Genomic DNA, 18699 nt, shown 5'->3' with positions numbered 1-18699 from the left:
ACACACACACACACACACACACACACACACACACACACACACACACACACACACACACACACACACACACACGTGGCGCTCGCATGGTCGTAGCTCATTGTCTCATTGGCGGGCCAAATTCTCTGGGCGGGCGAGGCAGAGAAAAGGGAGGTAACTTGGCCCCTTATGACGACATATGGGGCCAAGTTCGAAATCGGAGCGTCTGAGTCTTCATTTCTCAAAGGCAGAGCAGGATACCTAGTGCTCGTTTTACACTGAACGCCGTTCCCAGCCACTGGGGGCCCATAGGCAGGCTAGGGGAACTCATATTAACGTGAGAAACCTCATAAAGTGAAATGTTCATGCCATGGGACCTTTGAAACAAAGTGGCAGGGGTATATTTCCCGTTCACTTGCCATGATCTTTTCAAGGATGAGGCTTCAGTTGAGGTTACCGTTTCTTCAAGTCAGGTAGAAAGCAGCGTCTGGCCAGCGGCTACAGGGGGTGTAGCTCTCTGCAGCAGGAGATTCAACCCTGGTCTGGTGAGCCGCTCCAGTGGTCCACCGATGGAGGGAGTGTGTGCGTGTTTATCAGGGGGCTCCTCCTCTGGTAGGAGCAGTGTCTGTCCACAGCTTGGACTGAGAGCAGTCTGCCCCATCTGGTGGTACGATGACGATGATGATATCTTGGTGATGTTCTGCGTGTTCCAGCAGGCCGGGCCTCTGTATTGTGTTGTATTGTATTATAGTACCTAACTGTGTAGTTATAGTACCTCCTCTCTGTACCGACGGTGATATATTGTTGCACTTCTTATGACAAATGTACTTATTGTAAGTCGCTTTGGATAAAAGAGTCTGCTAAAGGCCCTGAATGTAAACGGTGTCGTGGGATCCGGCCCTGTAGCTGTTTGACCTTTGGTTAAGGCGCAAGGTACCATGTCTCGACGTAGGCAACCCTGGGCTCAGCAGATTACGCAAATGAGTTATGTGTTAGATCATTTGTACGTCTCAGTAATATTCAGGACTCCTATCACTATAGGGGGGGGGGCGGGGGGTCCAACGTTTGGTTGTTATCAGCCTGTGGCCATGACAGGTGGTGCTCAGTTTCATAATCTATTTGGCCCGTTGTCAAGAGTCACGCCAACTCTGGAAGTGAAACTACAAAAGTGTGTAGAATATCTTTACACACTCCGTGGACTGGTTTATTTCACACTGTTAAAACACACACACACACACACACACACACACACACACACACACACACACACACACACTTTGCTCTCTGTGTGTTTCAGTTTAATTTGATCGGGGTTGGATAAAAAGTATTCGGGGAAGCCCAGGGAACCCATATAGATCAACATCGATGAATCCCAGTCACAGTCGCAATTCACCACTAAATCAACACAATGTATGACGTGTTCCTCAGGGTCTCTTTTAGGTCAACACAGAAGAGGAGAACATACATCAAGGCATTTGAAGAACCTCACGCAATGCATGAATTCAGGCGAGGTCACAGTGGGAAAGTTGAAACGGTATGTCAATGAACTTTGACCGTGGGGGCGGAGCCAGGAGTTGGGGGAGGAGCCAGGTGTTAGGGGCGGAAGGAGAGGACGACATGTTGAGGAAACAAAACGTTCAGAGAAACCAAACCCACCTGACGTGGAAGCAGTATTCTTGTTCAGGAGAAAAATAAGATCCATTTCGGAAAAGATTGTCTGGCAGAAAGGAACAACGACAAGGTGAGTAAAACAGCACAACGTTCAGAAAAGTTAAAACCTCTCTTCCCATTATGGAATGACAAGAATAATGGGATTGCTCAATACATAAACCTTGTCGTCTGTGTCTAGGAATGGCCTCTGCTAACACTTCCTGGTCTGAAGAGAACTTTTCATGTTCCATCTGTCTGGATGTGTTCAGCAGCCCAGTTTCCACACCATGTGGGCACAACTTCTACGGAACCTGTATTACTAAGTTCTGGGATGAACAAGTCAAGTACAAATGTCCCGTTTGCAACGAGCTTTTCAACACAAGACCTGATTTACGGGTCAATATCCTAATTTCAGAGATGGTTGATCGGTTTGGAACGTCCCTACGAGTAAAAGAGCAGCCTTGTGTTGAACCAGCAGAAGTTCCCTGTGACGTCTGTACTGGGACCCAGCTGAAAGCCGTGAAGTCCTGCCTAGTGTGTTTTACCTCTTACTGCCAAACCCACCTGGAGCCACATCAGAGAGTCGCTGGCCTGAAGAATCATCGGCTGGTCGAGCCTATGGACCGTCTGGACGACAGGACGTGTAAGAAACACGACCGACTTCTGGAGCTCTTCTGCAAGACTGAAAAGGTGTGTGTGTGTCTGTTGTGCACAGAGACGGACCACAAGTCACATCCTGTTATTCCTCTAAAGGAGGAATATGAAGAGAAGACGGCCCAGCTGGGGAAGATAGAGGCTGAAGTTAAGCAGTTGATCCAGGAGAGACAAAAAAATATTCAGGAGATTAAAGACGCAGTCAAACGCAGCAAAGCAGACGCAGACAAAGAGATAGCTGATGGTGTGCAGGTCCTCACTGCTCTGATGCGCTGCATTGAAAAGTGCCAGGATGATCTCAACCAAATAGTTAAAGTGAAAGTGAAATCCACAGAGAAACAAGCTGAAGACCTCATCAAAGAGCTGGAGCAGGAAATAGAAGATCTGACCAATAGAAGCTCAGAGGTGAAGCAGCTCTCACAGACTAAAGACCACCTCCACTTCCTCCAGGCCTTCAGATCCCTGAAGGATCTTCCACCCACCCGGGACAGGACGACGGTGGAGGTCCGTCCTCCGTCATACGTAGGGACCTTGAGGAGATCCCTGGATCAGCTGGAGGAGACACTGGACATGGAGATGAGGAAGCTGCGTGATGCTGAACTGAAGAGGATCCAGCAGTATGAAGTAGATGTGACTCTGGATACTGATGCAGCTTATCCCCGTCTCATCCTGTCTGAGGATGTGAAACAAGTACATGATGGAGGTGTGAGGAAGAGACTCCCAGACAAGCCTAAGAGATTTACTCAGTGTGCATGTGTTCTCACGAGGCAGAGCTTCTCCTCAGGGAGATTTTACTTTGAGGTCCAGGTTAAAGACAAGACTGTATGGCGTTTAGGAGTGGCCAGAGAGTCCATCGACAGAAAAGGTGGGACCAGGTGGACCCCTGAGACGGGTTACTGGACTCTTCTCTACAACAAGGATGAGTTGGTATTTAGAGATAACCCTTCTGTCCGTCTCCCTCTGAGAGCTGAGCTCCAGAAGGTGGGGGTGTTTGTTGATTATGATGAGGGTCTGCTCTCCTTCTATGATGTGGAAGCCAGGGTTCATCTCTACTCTGCTACTGGCTGCACCTTCAGTGAGCCTCTCTATCCAGTCCTCTACCCAGGTCCCTGTGGTTATCAAGGTAACAACTCTGCCCCCCTCATCATCTCACCTGTCAATCAAACAGACTAGGACCTTTGTTTGGTAATAAAATAATCAAACAACCAAAAGAACTAATGTTTACTGAATTAGAATCTCTATTGTATGAGATCTGAGAGAACTTTTCACTGTCATGAAGAAGCTGCCTGATGCTGAACTGAAGAGGGTCCAGCAGTATGAAGTAGATGTGACTCTGGATCCTGATACAGCTCATCTCCAGCTCATCCTGTCTGATGATGGGAACCAAGTACATCATGGAAGTTTTTGGCTGATACAACCAGACAACCCTAAGAGATTTATATGTAATAAATTGGTTCTCACGAGGCAGAGCTTCTCCTCAGGGAGATTTTACTTTGAGGTCCAGGTTAAAGACAAGACTGCATGGTGGTTAGGAGTGGCCAGAGAGTCCATCGACAGAAAAGGTGGGACCAGGTGGATCCCTGAGACGGGTTACTGGACTCTTTACTACTACCAGGATGGGTTGATATTTAATGATAACCCTCCTGTCCTCCGTCCATGGTTCAACTCCGCCCCCCTCATCATCTCATCTGTCAATCAAACAGACTAGGACCTTTTGTTTGGTAATAAAATAATCAAACGACCAAAACAACTAATGTTGTTTCCTGAATTAGAATCTCTACTATGTGAGATCTGTGAGAATTGTATTCAAATCTTACTCTTCACTGTCATTTAAGGACTAATTCATTAAGCCACTAACACTGTACTATAACAAATAGAACCCATTATAACCTATAAGACTACACTATAATGTTCAATGTCTTTTATCTGAATGTTTTTTTATATTTTTAATTAATGAGAAAAAAAATTATTAGATAAGGTGAAACATTGATTTTGATTACATTATCATTAGTTGATTTAACCAAATGGTAATATTTGTTTATTATTTTTTGAATCATGTTCGACAACACAGTACAATGTTTGTAAACTTTTGAGATTTGAATAAAAATGTACTAAAAGTAGAATGAGGACATCTTCTGTGGAATAGTTTAATTCTCAGTACAATATATATTCAGTGGAATTGGTACATTATCAGTACAATATATAATATTCAGTGGAATAGGTACTTTCTCAGGACAATATGTATTCAGTAGAAAAGGTACATTCTCAGTATCTATTCAGTGGAATAGGTACATTCTCAGTACAATATATATTCAGTGGAATAGGTACATTCTCAGTACAATATGTATTCAGTCGAATAGATACATTATCAGAACAATATCTGTTCATTGGAATATGTACATTATCAGTACAATATGTATTCAGTGGAGTAGGTACATTCTCAGTATGTATTCAGTGGAATAGGTACAAACTCAGTATAATATATATTCAGTGGAATAGGTACATTCTCAGTATGTACTCAGTGGAATAGGTACATTCTCAGTATGTACTCAGTGGAATAGGTACATTCTCAGAGGAATAGGTACAATCTCAGTAAAATGTGTATTCAATAGAAACTTTATCATTGGGATAAAACAAAAACAACTACGTTGCATAAAAAACCCTTTTACACATGATGGGATTCAAGGAAAGATTAAAATCCCATAATAACTGCACACGTTTGTAGCTGATGAGCCAGTAAATTACTTTTAATGTCCACCTTACATAACCCAACAAGTGCAACACACCGATACAAAGCTCACAGTGACTATACGTAAAGATTCCCCCAATGTGTGACCGGGGACTTGTGGTTCAGGTCCCCGGCGGGACCTGATGGTGATGCGGGGTCTCCTCAGGCCCAGCGTGGGGATGACGGTGGTGGTGGAGTAGAAGTCCTCGGCCCGTCTCCTCCTCCTCCTCCTCCTCCTCCTCCTCCTCGTAGCGCGCCACGGAGTCCGTCTGCATCTCTGTCTCAGGCCTTCAGTCTGTGATGTGCTGGGCTTTCATCTCCTCACATCCCATAATAATAAGCAGGGGGAGGGAGTCTGATTGGCTGAGCTGGTGTCCTCGTGGTCATGTGAGTGACAAGGTGATTGACAGCTGACTGATGAGTGACGCGACACCTCATCATTCATTAGCGGGAAGAAAGAAACTGAATCAGGGGTTTAAACCTCGTCAACTGTTAGAATGTTACTTTGGACTAGACTAGACAATTAGTTATTCATTAACTCCTTCTTCTTCTATCATGTGATTGTGCGCGTGCACATCGGGGAGAGTTCCTACAGCAGCGTGGCGCCAACAATCAGCTTTTTGCTCTGTGTCTGTTTGTGGAAAATGGTATCGGGGTTGGATAGAATGTATTCGGGGAAGCCCCGGAAACCCGGGTCGCTTAACTCCAGATAGAAGAGAAAGAAGAGAACACACATCAACGCATTTGAAGAGGACAACGCAGCGCATGAATGCATTGCAGCCAAGTGTCTTGGGGGCGGAGCCAGGGGTTAGGGGAGGAGCCAGGGGTTAGGGGAGGAGGGGAGTGGACGTCATTTTGACGAAACGAAACTGAAGGTTTAGATCAATCGAAGCAACCGACCTGGAAGCAGTGCGCTCGTTCAGGAGAAACATAAAACGCATTTTTAAACACGCTGACGGAAAGAAACAGCATCAAGGTCAGTAAAGAAGAGCAACTTTGAGGGAAGTTTAAACCTATCTTCCCGTAATGGAATGACAAGAATAATGGGATTGCTCAGTACATGAACCTTGTCGTCTGTGTCTAGGAATGGCCTCTGCTGACACCTCCTGGCCTGAAGAGAACTTTTCATGTTCCATCTGTCTGGATGTGTTCAGCAGCCCAGTTTCCACACCATGTGGTCACAACTTCTGCAGAACCTGTATTACTAAGTTCTGGGATGAACAAGTCAAGTACAAATGTCCCGTTTGCAACGAGCTTTTCAACACAAGACCCAATTTACGGGTCAATATTCTCTTTTCAGAGATGGTTGATCGGTTTGGAACGTCCCTACGAGTAAAAGAGCAGCCTCGTGTTGAACCAGCAGAAGTTCCCTGTGACGTCTGTACTGGGACCCAGCTGAAGGCCGTGAAGTCCTGCCTAGTGTGTCTTATCTCTTACTGCCAAACCCACCTGGAGCCACACCATAGAGTCGCAGGCCTGAAGAAACATCGGCTGGTCGAGCCTATGGACCGTCTGGACGACAGGATGTGTAAGAAACACGACCGACTTCTGGAGCTCTTCTGCAAGACTGAACAGGTGTGTGTGTGTCAGTTCTGCACAGAGACGGACCACAAGTCACATCCTGTTATACCTCTAAAGGAGGAATATGAAGAGAAGACGGCCCAGCTGGGGAAGATAGAGGCTGAAGTCCAGCAGTTGATCCAGGAGAGACAAAAAAATATTCAGGAGATTAAAGACACAGTTAAACGCATCAAAGCAGATGCAGACAGAGAGATAGCTGATGGTGTGCAGGTCCTCACTGCTCTGAAGCGCTGCATTGAAAAGTGCCAGGATGATCTCAACCAAATGGTGAAAGAGAAACTGAAATCCACGGAGAAACAAGCTGAAGACCTCATCAAAGGGCTGGAGCAGGAAATAGAAGATCTGACCAATAGAAGCTCAGAGGTGAAGCAGCTCTCACACACTGAAGACCACCTCCACTTCCTCCAGGCCTTCAGATCCCTGAAGGATCCTCCACCCACCAGGGACTGGACCACGGTGGAGGTCCGTCCTCCGTCATACGTAGGGACCTTGAGGAGATCCCTGGATCAGCTGGAGGAGACACTGAACATGGAGATGGAGAAGCTGCATGATGCTGAACTGAAGAGGGTCCAGCAGTATGAAGTGGATGTGACTCTGGATCCTGATACAGCTCATCCCTGGCTCATCCTGTCTGAGGATGGGAAACAGGTACATGATGGAGATGTAGAGAAGGAACTCCCAGACAACCCTAAGAGATTTACAGAGTATTTATTTGTTCTCACGAGGCAGAGCTTCTCCTCAGGGAGATTTTACTTTGAGGTCCAGGTTAAAGACAAGACTGTATGGTCTTTAGGAGTGGCTAGAGAGTCCATCGACAGAAAGGGTTGGAGCACGTGGACCCCTGAGAACGGTTACTGGACTCTTCTCTGCAACAAGGATGAGTTGGTATTTAGAGATAACCCTGATGTCTGTCTCCCTCTGAGAGCTGAGCTCCAGAAGGTGGGGGTGTTTGTTGATTATGATGAGGGTCTGCTCTCCTTCTATGATGTGGAAGCCAGGGTTCATCTCTACTCTGCTACTGGCTGCACCTTCAGTGAGCCTCTCTATCCACTCCTCTACCCAGGATTATATTACAGAGGTAACAACTCTGCCCCCCTGATCATCTCACCTGTCAATCAAACAGACTAGGACCTTTGTTTGGTAATAAAATAATCAAACGACCAAAACAACTAATGTTGTTTCCTGAATTAGAATCTCTACTATGGGAGGTCTGAGAGAACTGTATTCATATCTTACTCTTCACTGTCATCTAAGGAGTAATTCATTAAGCCATTAACACTGTGCTATTAAAAATATAACCCATTATAACCTATAAGGCTACACTATAATGTTCAATGTCTTTTATCTGATTGTTTTTTTATATTTTTAATTAATGAAAAAAGAAATGTATTAGATAAGGTGAAACATTGATTTTGATAACATTATCATTAGTTGTTTTAACCAAATAGTAATATTCCTTTATTATTTTTGAATCATTTTTGACAACACAGTACAATGTTTGTAAACTTTTGAGATTTGAATAAAAATGTACTAAAAGTAGAATGAGGACATCTTCTGTGGAATAGGTACATTCTCAGTACAATATGTATTGAGTAGAATAGGTACATATTTCAGTACAATGTGTGTTCAGTAGAATACATACATTCTCAGTACAATGTGTACTCAGTTAATAGGTACATTCTCAGTACAATGTGTACTCAGTAGAATAGGTACATTCTCAGTATAATATTGTGTGAGTGTGTTCTGCCGGTGGCTGCTCTCAGCAGCCTCACCTGGCCCGAGTCAGACTGAGTGGACTCTGGGGGGGGGGGGGGGGGGGGGCTGCACACCTGTTGGGCAGTGTGTGTGTGTGTGTGTGTGTGTGTGTGTGTGTGTGTGTGTGTGTGTGTGTGTGTGTGTGTGTGTGTGTGTGTGTGTGTGTTAAAAAATTTGAAATTGTTAATCTTACAGAATGCTATATTTGATCTTTTATTGAGGTGTTCTAAAAACGAAGAAATCCAAGTAATGCCTAGAAAGTGTTACTGTAGAGATAAATATTGTTTATTATGGACAGAAACATGAGAGAGTGTACATCACACTCTCCATACACGATCATTCAGTGATTAGAATCCTCCGGAAGCAGCAGATAAATAAACACACGGTATAAATGTGAGTTATATTAAAATATACTCTAGCTGGCCGTCCCCAACGAGAAGGCATTACAGTCAAGGCACGTGTAGTTCAGAATAACCAGTGCTTTGAGTCCTCTTAAACCATGCAAATGAGTCGACAGCTTCGCCTGCTAAATAAAATAACATTGATAAAAATCATCATTCAACAATAATATCCATAAAATAACCTGGTTTTTATTCCTCTAAATGCGGTTGGCTCTAAGCCCCGCCCACTAGCCCGAGGGGTCCGGCGGCCATCTTGTCGTCCGCGTGATTAGACGCCGTCGCCACGGAGACGCTCAGCTCTTCCCGCCCGACGAGGAGGCGGGGCCACACCCGGCCGACCTCCTCAGCTCGATCTTCATCAGCTGACCCTCGGAGCGCGACTCCATCCTGGTTACCGTGGCGACGGCCGCGCCCGCCTTGGCGGAGGTCTTCAGGCCCCTGGACATCGGGATCCGGGACGCGGCGCCGGCCTGGGGATTGAACACACGACACCGACGGACGGTCAGGAGGGTGACGGGCGGTGTGGTCAGGGGGAGGGCCTGGGGGCGGGGCCTGTTCACCGCTCAGGACCGCGTTCAGACGACCACTGACCGATGTGAGGACCGCAGAGTCCCTCACCGGCTGAACAAGACCCGAGACCCACCTGGTCAGAGGTCACCTGGACTCTGCAGGTGAACTCCTAGACTCCGCCCAGCAGGGCTGGCTGTGCAGAGAGGCCTCAAGCCCCTCCCCTCCGACTGCTTGTATGTTGTACATCCTGGCACTTAATGTACGCACTTATTGTGTGTTGTATTGAGCTATAGTACTTAGTTATGTAGCAGCTTATCCTAGCTATCTCTGTTGAATACGGGGAACGGGTTAACCTAGTGATTGTTGGTGATTGGCACTTGGTATTATGAACATCCTTATTGTACCGACAGAGATTTATTGTTTTATTTTCTTAAGACGATAACACTTATTGTAAGTCGCTCGGGATGAAAGCGTCTGCTAAATGACCTAAATGTAAATGACGTAACGGTGTGCTCAGTGAAGCTCTGTCAGGGGAGCGAGCGGCAGTCACTCATTCATCTGATCTACAGCGAGGACTCAACGGCCGTTCAATACGGTTCATAAACACACGGCCTGTTCAGCGCTCTGAGGCTGTACCTGGGATGAAGGGGGATACAAATAAAATGAAATTGAATTTAACGTCATGCATGAACGCATGTCAACATGAGTAGAGTGCCTCTTCTGACATCACTAGTGGGCGTGTCCACCTAGATGTATGCTGGATAGATCAGTGTACCAGCCCACCCAGTGGACTGTAGCCAACGTTGCTCATCTATCCGTCGTACATCTAGGCGGACGCGCCCACCTGTGATGTAAGAAGAGGCATCCTTTCACAACGGCTGGTAACGGCTAATCACCCTCACACCTGGTGGTGTAACATGTCACCTTTAAACACTGTTCAGAGGAATGTTCTCTTTGAGACTCAACTCATTCCTCAACAAGAGCCTCTCTACAAACTGAGGAAGAAACCGTCCAATCAGAGACCAGAAGGAACCAAGCGGGGGTCACATGTCACCCAGCGGGGGTCACAGGTCACCCAGCGGGGGTCAGAGGTCACCCAGCGGGGGTCACAGGTCACCCAGCGGGGGTCAGAGGTCACCCAGCGGGGGTCACCGGTCACCCAGCGGGGGTCACGGGTCACACAGCGGGGGTCACGGGTCACACAGCGGGGGTCACAGGTCACCCAGCGGGGGTCACAGGTCGCCCAGCGGGGGTCACAGGTCACCCAGCGGGGGTCACAGGTCACCCAGCGGGGGTCACAGGTCACCCAGCGGGGGTCACAGGTCACCCAGCGGGGGTCACAGGTCACCCAGCGGGGGTCACAGGTCACGGGGGGTACTCACCGGCGGCTGCGTGGGCCGGCAGGTTGCCGAGGTGATGGGCGTGATGGTGATGCTGCTCGTCATCTTCCCCGTCGCCGTGGCGCCGGCCTGGCGAGGGGACCGGAGGACCGTCCCCGTGGAGGTCTCCCTCCCCTCGGCCACGCCCAGCGTCCGGACGCTCAGCCCCGCCCCCCCGGGCCCCTCCCCCGGGCGCGGCCCGGCGGGGCCCAGGTGGATGTGGATCCGGTTGTCCTCGGTGGTGGTGATGTTGGACTTCCTGCTGACGGAGAGGACGGAGACCGGGGAGCGGGCGCCGGGGCTCCGGTCCGGGGACGAGGCCCTGGAGACGGTCGTTATGGTGACCGGGGACTTGCAGCTCAGGTCCCCGGCGGCCCTGGGCCCCGGGGGGCCGGAGGGGGGCCGCGGCACGATGGTGATGCGGGGTCTCTGCAGGCCCGGCGTGGGGATGACGGTGGTGGTGGAGTAGAAGTCCTCGGCCCGCGGGCCGCTGATCTCCAGGGTGGCCGTGCTGTTCCGGGGGTCCGGCGTCACGCGGATGTGCAGCGGCTGGCCCGCCTTCTGGGACATGGTGAGCTCCGCCCCGTGGAACAGGGGCCCCCCGTTGACCCGGGGCGGGGCCTTTTCCGGCGGCCTGCCCGCCTCCTTCTTCTTCATCCAGGGGATCCAGGACCTCCTGGCGGCCCCCGGCTCGGCAGCGCTCCGGCACGGCGGGCTGCTTCAGCCCCTGCTGGCGGAGGTTGCTCATGAGGTGGTTCTCCTCCAGCACCGAGTTCCTGATGAAGCCGGCGGGCATCTCCTCCTCCTCCCCCTCGTCCTCCTCCCTCTCCTCCTCTTCCTCTTCCTCCTCCTCCTCCTCCTCGTAGCGCGCCACGGCGTCCGTCTGCATCTCCGTCTCAGGCCTTCAGTCTGTCATGTGCTGGGCTTTCATCTCCTCACATCCCATAATAATAAGCGCTGCTCCCCTCCCAGGACCCCGACTCCTCCTCAGCTTTCACTGGTTACCTTTCAAGACGTATTCGGTCCAGCAGAAGAAGATTCAGAACATGGAGGGGTATGCCTTCTCTGTTCTAACCCCATGTGCTTCAGGTTACAGACTACTGACACACAACATGACACAAAGATAATCATGCCCCATAATGTGATACATATCATGAAGTAGCCTGCATTTATGACTTTTTATACTGCATTGTTATTTTATTCGATGGCGGCACCATTGCTACGTTTTGTTATTGTTTCTGTGTCCGGGGGAGGGAGTCTGATTGGCGGAGCTGGTGTCCTCGTGGTCATGTGAGTGACAAGGTGATTGACAGCTGACTGATGAGTGACGCGACACCTGATCAATCATTAGCGGGAAGGAAGAAACTGAATCCGGGGTTTAAACCTCGTCAACTAGAATGTTACTTTGGACGAGACAATTAGTTATTCATTAACTCCTTCTTCTTCTATCATGTGATTGTGCGCGTGCACATCGGGGAGAGTTCCTACAGCAGCGTAGCGCCAATCAACAGCTTTTTGCTCTCTGTCTGTGTTTGTTGAAAATTGTATCGGGGTTGGATATAATGTATTCCGGGAAGCCCCGGAAATCCGGGTCACTTAACTCCAGATAGAAGAGAAAGAAGAGAACACACATCAACGCATTTGAATCGGCCAACGCAGCGCATGAATGCATTGCAGCCAAGTGTCTTGAGTGCGGAGCCAGGGGTTAGGGGAGGAGCCAGGGGTTAGGGGAGGAGCCAGGGGTTAGGGGAGGAGGGGAGGGGACTTCATGTTGACGAAACGAAACTGAAGGTCCAGATCAACCGAAGCAACCGACCTGGAAGCAGTGCACTCGTTCAGGAGAAACATAAAACGCATTTTGAAACACGCTGACGGACAGAAACAGCATCAAGGTCAGTACAGAAGAACAACTTTGAGGGAAGTTTAAACCTCTCTTCCCGCAATGGAATGACAAGAATAATGGGATTGCTCAATACATGAACCTTGTCGTCTGTGTCTAGGAATGGCCTCTGCTAACACCTCCTGGCCTGAAGAGAACTTTTCATGTTCCATCTGTCTGGATGTGTTCAGCAGCCCAGTTTCCACACCATGTGGACACAACTTCTGCAGAGCCTGTATTACTAAGTTCTGGGATGAACAAGTCAAGTACAAATGTCCTGTTTGCAACGAGCTTTTCAAGACAAGACCTGATTTACGGGTCAATATCCTAATTTCAGAGATGGTTGATCGGTTTGGAACGTCCCTACGAGTAAAAGAGCAGCCTTGTGTTGAACCAGCAGAAGTTCCCTGTGACGTCTGTACTGGGACCCAGCTGAAGGCCGTGAAGTCTTGCCTAATGTGTCTTACCTCTTACTGCCAAACCCACCTGGAGCCACACCATAGAGCCGCAGGCCTGAAGAAACATCGGCTGGTCGAGCCTATGGACCGTCTGGACGACAGGATGTGTAAGAAACACGACCGACTTCTGGAGCTCTTCTGCCAGACTGAACAGGTGTGTGTGTGTCTGTTGTGCACAGTGACGGACCACAAGTCACATCCTGTTATACCTCTGAAGGAGGAATATGAAGTGAAGACGGCCCAGCTGGGGAAGATAGAGGCTGAAGTTAAGCAGTTGATCCAGGAGAGACAAAAGAATATTCAGGAGATTAAAGACACAGTTAAACGCAGCAAAGCAGACGCAGACAGAGAGATAGCTGATGGTGTGCAGGTCCTCACTGCTCTGATGCGCCACATTGAAAAGTGCCAGGATGATCTCAACCAAATGGTTAAAGAGAAACTGAAATCCACAGAGAAACAAGCTGAAGACCTCATCAAAGAGCTGGAACAGGAAATAGAAGATCTGACCAATAGAAGCTCAGAGGTGAAGCAGCTCTCACACACTGAAGACCACCTCCACTTCCTCCAGGCCTTCAGATCCCTGAAGGATCCTCCACCCACCAGGGACTGGACCACGGTGGAGGTCCGTCCTCCGTCATACGTAGGGACCTTGAGGAGATCCCTGGATCAGCTGGAGGAGACACTGAACATGGAGATGAAGAAGCTGCCTGATGATGCTGAACTGAAGAGGGTCCAGCAGTATGAAGTAGATGTGACTCTGGATCCTGATACAGCTCATCCCAGGCTCATCCTGTCTGAGGATGGGAAACAAGTACATGATGGAGGTGTGAGGAAGAGACTCCCAGACAACCCTAAGAGATTTACAGAGTATCCATTTGTTCTCACGAGGCAGAGCTTCTCCTCAGGGAGATTTTACTTTGAGGTCCAGGTTAAAGACAAGACCGGATGGTGGTTAGGAGTGGTCAGAGAGTCCATCGTCAGAAAAGGTCTGACAGTGTGGACCCCTGAGACGGGTTACTGGACTCTTTACTACTACCAGGATGGGTTGGTATTTAGTGATAACCCTTCTGTCCGTCTCCCTCTGAGAGCTGAACTCCAGAAGGTGGGGGTGTTTGTTGATTATGATGAGGGTGTGGTCTCCTTCTATGATGTGGAAGCCAGGGTTCATCTCTACTCTTCTACTGGCTGCACCTTCAGTGAGCCTCTCTATCCATTCCTCAGCCCAGGCCTCCGTGATCATAAAGGTAACAACTCTGCCCCCCTCATCATCTCACCTGTCAATCAAACAGACTAGGACCTTTGTTTGGTAATAAAATAATCAAACAACAAAACAACTAATGTTGTTTCCTGAATTACAATCTCTACTATGGGAGGTCTGAGAGAACTGTATTCATATCTTACTTTTCACTGTCTTCTAAGGAGTAATTCATGAAGCCACTAACACTGTACTATAAAATATATAACCCATTATAACCTATAAGACTACACTATAATGTTCAATGTCTTTTATCTGAATGTTTTTTTATGTTTTTAATTAATAAAAAAATAAATGTATTAGATAGGGTGAAACATTGATTTTGATAACCTTATCATAAGTTGATTTAACTAATTAGTAATATTCGTTTATTTTTTGAATCATGTTTGATACAATACAATGTTTGTACCTTTTGAGATTTGAATAAAAATGTACTAAAAGTAGAATGAGGACAACTTCTGTGGAATAGTTACATTCTCAGTACAATATATATTCAGTGGAATATGTATTCAGTAGAATGTATACATTATCAGAACAATATGTGTTCATTGGAATATGTACATTTTCAGTACAATATGTATTCAGTGGAGTAGGTACATTCTCAGTATGTATTCAGTGGAATAGGTACATTCTCAGTAAAATGTGTATTCAATAGAATAGGTACTTTATCATTGGGATAAAACAAAAACAACTACGTTGCATAAAAAAAACATTTACACATGATGGATTCAAGGAAAGATTAAAATCCCATAATAACTGCACACGTTTGTAGCTGATGAGCCAGTAAATGACTTTTAATGTCCACCTTACATAACCCAACAAGTGCAACACACCGATACAAAGCTCACAGTGACTACATGTAAAGATTCCCCCAATGTGTGTGAGCACCGTGACTTTGTCTTGTCAGCTCTCCTCTCCATCCTCTCCTCTTAGTCTCTCCTCTCTCCTTCCTCTCTCTTCTCTTCCTCCTCTCTCCTATCTCTCCTCTCCTTTCTAGCTCATCCAGGATTGTGTTTATCATTGTTGCGCATTAAAATGATGTCTGTTCAAACTGCAACGGTAAGCATATTTAGATTTGTTTAGTCAGATATTGTTCAGCACATGTCAGCGTGGGAGTGTGTGTGGAGGACGGCCGGTTGAAGCAGCCTCACCTGCTGAGTCTGATTGGATTCTGGGGCTTGGTGAGGGACACACCTGTTGCTCATTGAGTAATCAGCACCAGGGTTCGTTTGGAAGCGAACCGAGACCACCTCTCGGTCTGGGTCTCGGACGGGCTGGTTGGTCCGCCCCAGAGTTCGATGGTTTGTATTCACACCAGCCCAAAAGCTCTGCACCAGCGATTGTTTTGGTTCGAACCAAACAAGGCAGGTGTGAATACGCCCTTAAAGAACCCTTTGTTCTGCCCTCTACCCCCAGCGCCTTGCCAGGGTCGACAGATAGTATAAATGCCTCTCCAACAAACCACGCAGACGAAAAGTTGCAGTTCACTCTTTATGGTGAGGTGAAGCAGGGTAAAACTGAGAAATGAAAGTACAGCATTTAAGTATGGGAATAACAGAATGCTGTAAAATTAGCTTAGCTACTAAGTTAGCTTGCTAACGTACGAATATCCATCCATCTAATTTGTTTACAAAGTTTCCTTAATCTCATTATACATCAAATCCTCTTAACATATCATTGTTAAGATGTGTGAGTGCGAGCTCCATGCTTTCCGATCAAGTGAATGTAGTGTAAAGGAGTCCAAGGCATACATATCAGAACGTTATCCAAAGTTCGCCAGTAGATGGCATCACAGGAACATCAATAAACATAAAAGACTGAATTACACAGGGGAAACATACATGTAACAGAACACCCTTTATACACAAGTATTACTGCAAGGCCATGGCCAACGGCAAACAGTGGAAACCCAGGCAGCAGTGCTGCTCATGTAACTCTTAGCATACACAACGTTAATGAAAGTATTAATGAGCACAAGATTCCTGATGGGACCTCCGACGTGAACAACAAATAGTTATTGTAGTACCTTCGTTGACGCAAACAAACTCTTCCTATACTTTAAAGTTCCCATGGAATGCTAATTTATGAATGCTTTTATATAGCTGTTACTGGTCCCCTAATGCAAGACGTTCAAGAAATTCAATCGTGGTGCAGAATTACAGCCATCACGGGCTTTCCACAAACGTGCCGTTTATTAGAGGCGGGTCAAGGAGGAGGGTGGGGGTGTGGCCCTGAGCAGCTTGCAGCCACGGTACCATGCGCTCTGTTTACAGCGGATGTATCGCAATGGCGAGGCGCACACAGCCTTTAGCCGTGTTCTGTAAATATTCTAGAACACTCTGTGAGTCCTGGAGCTCTATATCTAAATGATATCATACGATACATAGATATCTATATCCACTGCCACATCAATCTGAAGTAGACCGAACCGCGACATGGAGGAGAAAGGGATTGTTGCAGGCGATTGTCTCCGGCGGGAGACATTCGTCTGCAACAATCCCTTCTCCTCCATGTCGCGGTTCATGTGCTTCAGAGAGTCACAGCCAAAGTTCCTTTCTGTCAATTCCTTTTCAACCATGGCTGAGATAACCCCCACTACGAGTCTCTTTGTGGAAATACCAGAGACATCAGAGAACCCGACGTGTTATGCGCCATAACACCAACAGCAGAACGGTTATCCAAGTAAAAAAGAAGTGTACATCACTTCTAGGTTACGTGTACAAGCGTTTCTTCTGTGAACAAGCGTTAGTGTATTCACACACACACACACACACACACACACACACACAAACACACACACACACACACACACACACACACACACACACACACACACACACACACACACACACACACACACACACACACACGTGGCGCTCGCATGGTCATAGCTCATTGTCTCATTGGCGGGCCATATTCTCTGGGCGGGCGAGGCAGAGAAAAGGGAGGTAACTTGGCCCCTTATGAAGACATATGGGGCCAAGTTCGAAATCGGAGCGTCTGAGTCTTAATTTCTCAAAGGCAGAGCAGGATACCTAGAGCTCGTCTTACACTGAACGCCGTTCCTAGCCACTGGGGGACAATAGGCAGGCTAGGGGAACTCATATTAACGTTAGAAACCTCATAAAGTGAAATGTTCATGCCATGGGACCTCTGAAACAAAGTGGCAGGGGTAAATTTCCCGTTCACTTGCCGTGATCTTTTCAAGGATGAGGCTTCAGTTGAGGTTTCCGTTTCTTCAAGTCAGGTAGAAAGCAGCGTCTGGCCAGCGGCTACAGGGGGTGTAGCTCTCTGCACCGGGAGATTCAACCCTGGTCTGGTGAGCCGCTCCAGTGGTCCACCGATGGAGGGAGTGTGTGCGTGTTTATCAGGGGGTCCTCCTCTAGGAGCTGTGTCCGTCCACAGCTTGGACTGAGAGCGGTCTGCCCCATCTGGTGGTATGATGACGATGATGATATCTTGGTGATGTTCTGCGTGTTCCAGCAGGCTGGGCCTCTGTGTTGTGTTGTATTGTATTATAGTACCTAACTGTGTAGCCACTGCAGTAGCTGCTATCATGGCTGTAACACGGGGAATGGGTTAGCCTGGCGATTGTTGTACTTGCACTTGGTTCTATGAACATCCTTTCTGTACCGACGGTGATATATTGTTGCACTTCTTATGACAAATGTACTTATTGTAAGTCGCTTTGGATAAAAGAGTCTGCTAAAGGCCCTGAATGTAAACGGTGTCGTGGGATCCGGCCCTGTAGCTGTTTGACCTTTGGTTAAGGCGCAAGGTACCATGTCTCGACGTAGGTAACCCTGGGCTCAGCAGATTACGCAAATGTGTTATGTGTTAGATCATTTGCACGTCTCAGTAATATTCAGGACTCCTATCACTATAGGAGGGGGCGGGGGGTCCAATGTTTGGTTGTTATCAGCCTGTGGCCATGACAGGTGGTGCTCAGTTTCATAATCTATTTGGCCCGTTGTCAAGAGTCACGCCAACTCTGGAAGTGAAACTACAAAAGTGTGTAGAATATCTTTACACACTCCGTGGACTGTTAAACTACACACACACACACACACACACACACACACACACACACACACACACACACACACACACACACACACACACACACACACACACACACACACACACACTCTCACTTTGCTCTCTGTTTATTTCTGTCTGTTTCTGTTTAATTTGATCGGGGTTGGATAAAAAGTATTCGGGGAAGCCCCTGGATCCCAGATAGATCATCACCGATGAATCCCGGTCACAGTCGCACCTCACCACTAAATCAACACAATGTATGACGTGTTCCTCACGGTCTCTTTTAGGTCAACACAGAAGAGGAGAACATACATCAAGGCATTTGAAGAACCTCACGCAGTGCATGAATTCAGCCGAGGTCACAGTGGGAAAGTTGAAGCGGTGTGTCAGTGAACTTTGTCCGTGGGGGCGGAGCCAGGAGTTAGGGGAGGA

The 18699-nt window shown here is 47.7% G+C and overlaps 3 protein-coding genes across 3 annotated transcripts; 2 read left to right on the top strand and 1 right to left on the bottom strand.

Moving 5' to 3' along the window:
* The first annotated feature begins 1416 nt into the window (after positions 1-1416).
* On the top strand, positions 1417-8066 carry LOC130374833 (uncharacterized). The gene is made up of 6 exons (XM_056581810.1): positions 1417-1717; positions 1826-3450; positions 4070-4073; positions 5135-5204; positions 5890-5984; positions 6093-8066. The coding sequence occupies exons 2-6, from the start codon at positions 1828-1830 to the stop codon at positions 7715-7717; spliced, it is 3417 nt and encodes a 1138-aa protein (XP_056437785.1). The 5' UTR covers positions 1417-1717; positions 1826-1827; the 3' UTR covers positions 7718-8066.
* Positions 8067-8510: 444 nt separating this feature from the next.
* LOC130374203 (filamin-A-interacting protein 1-like) lies at positions 8511-11390 on the bottom strand. The gene is made up of 2 exons (XM_056580852.1): positions 10638-11390; positions 8511-9215 (listed from the first exon to the last, which is right to left on the bottom strand). The coding sequence occupies exons 1-2, from the start codon at positions 11289-11291 to the stop codon at positions 9039-9041; spliced, it is 831 nt and encodes a 276-aa protein (XP_056436827.1). The 5' UTR covers positions 11292-11390; the 3' UTR covers positions 8511-9038.
* Positions 11391-12388: 998 nt separating this feature from the next.
* LOC130374199 (E3 ubiquitin-protein ligase TRIM39-like) lies at positions 12389-14569 on the top strand. The gene is made up of 2 exons (XM_056580848.1): positions 12389-12526; positions 12635-14569. Exon 2 carries the CDS (start codon positions 12637-12639, stop codon positions 14263-14265), a length of 1629 nt encoding a protein of 542 aa, XP_056436823.1. The 5' UTR covers positions 12389-12526; positions 12635-12636; the 3' UTR covers positions 14266-14569.
* Positions 14570-18699: the final 4130 nt, after the last annotated feature.

This window comes from Gadus chalcogrammus, chromosome 21 (genome assembly GCF_026213295.1).
Source record: "Gadus chalcogrammus isolate NIFS_2021 chromosome 21, NIFS_Gcha_1.0, whole genome shotgun sequence".
In the NCBI taxonomy this organism is placed as follows: Eukaryota; Metazoa; Chordata; class Actinopteri; order Gadiformes; family Gadidae; genus Gadus; species Gadus chalcogrammus.
This window is presented reverse-complemented; position numbering and strand designations above follow the sequence as displayed.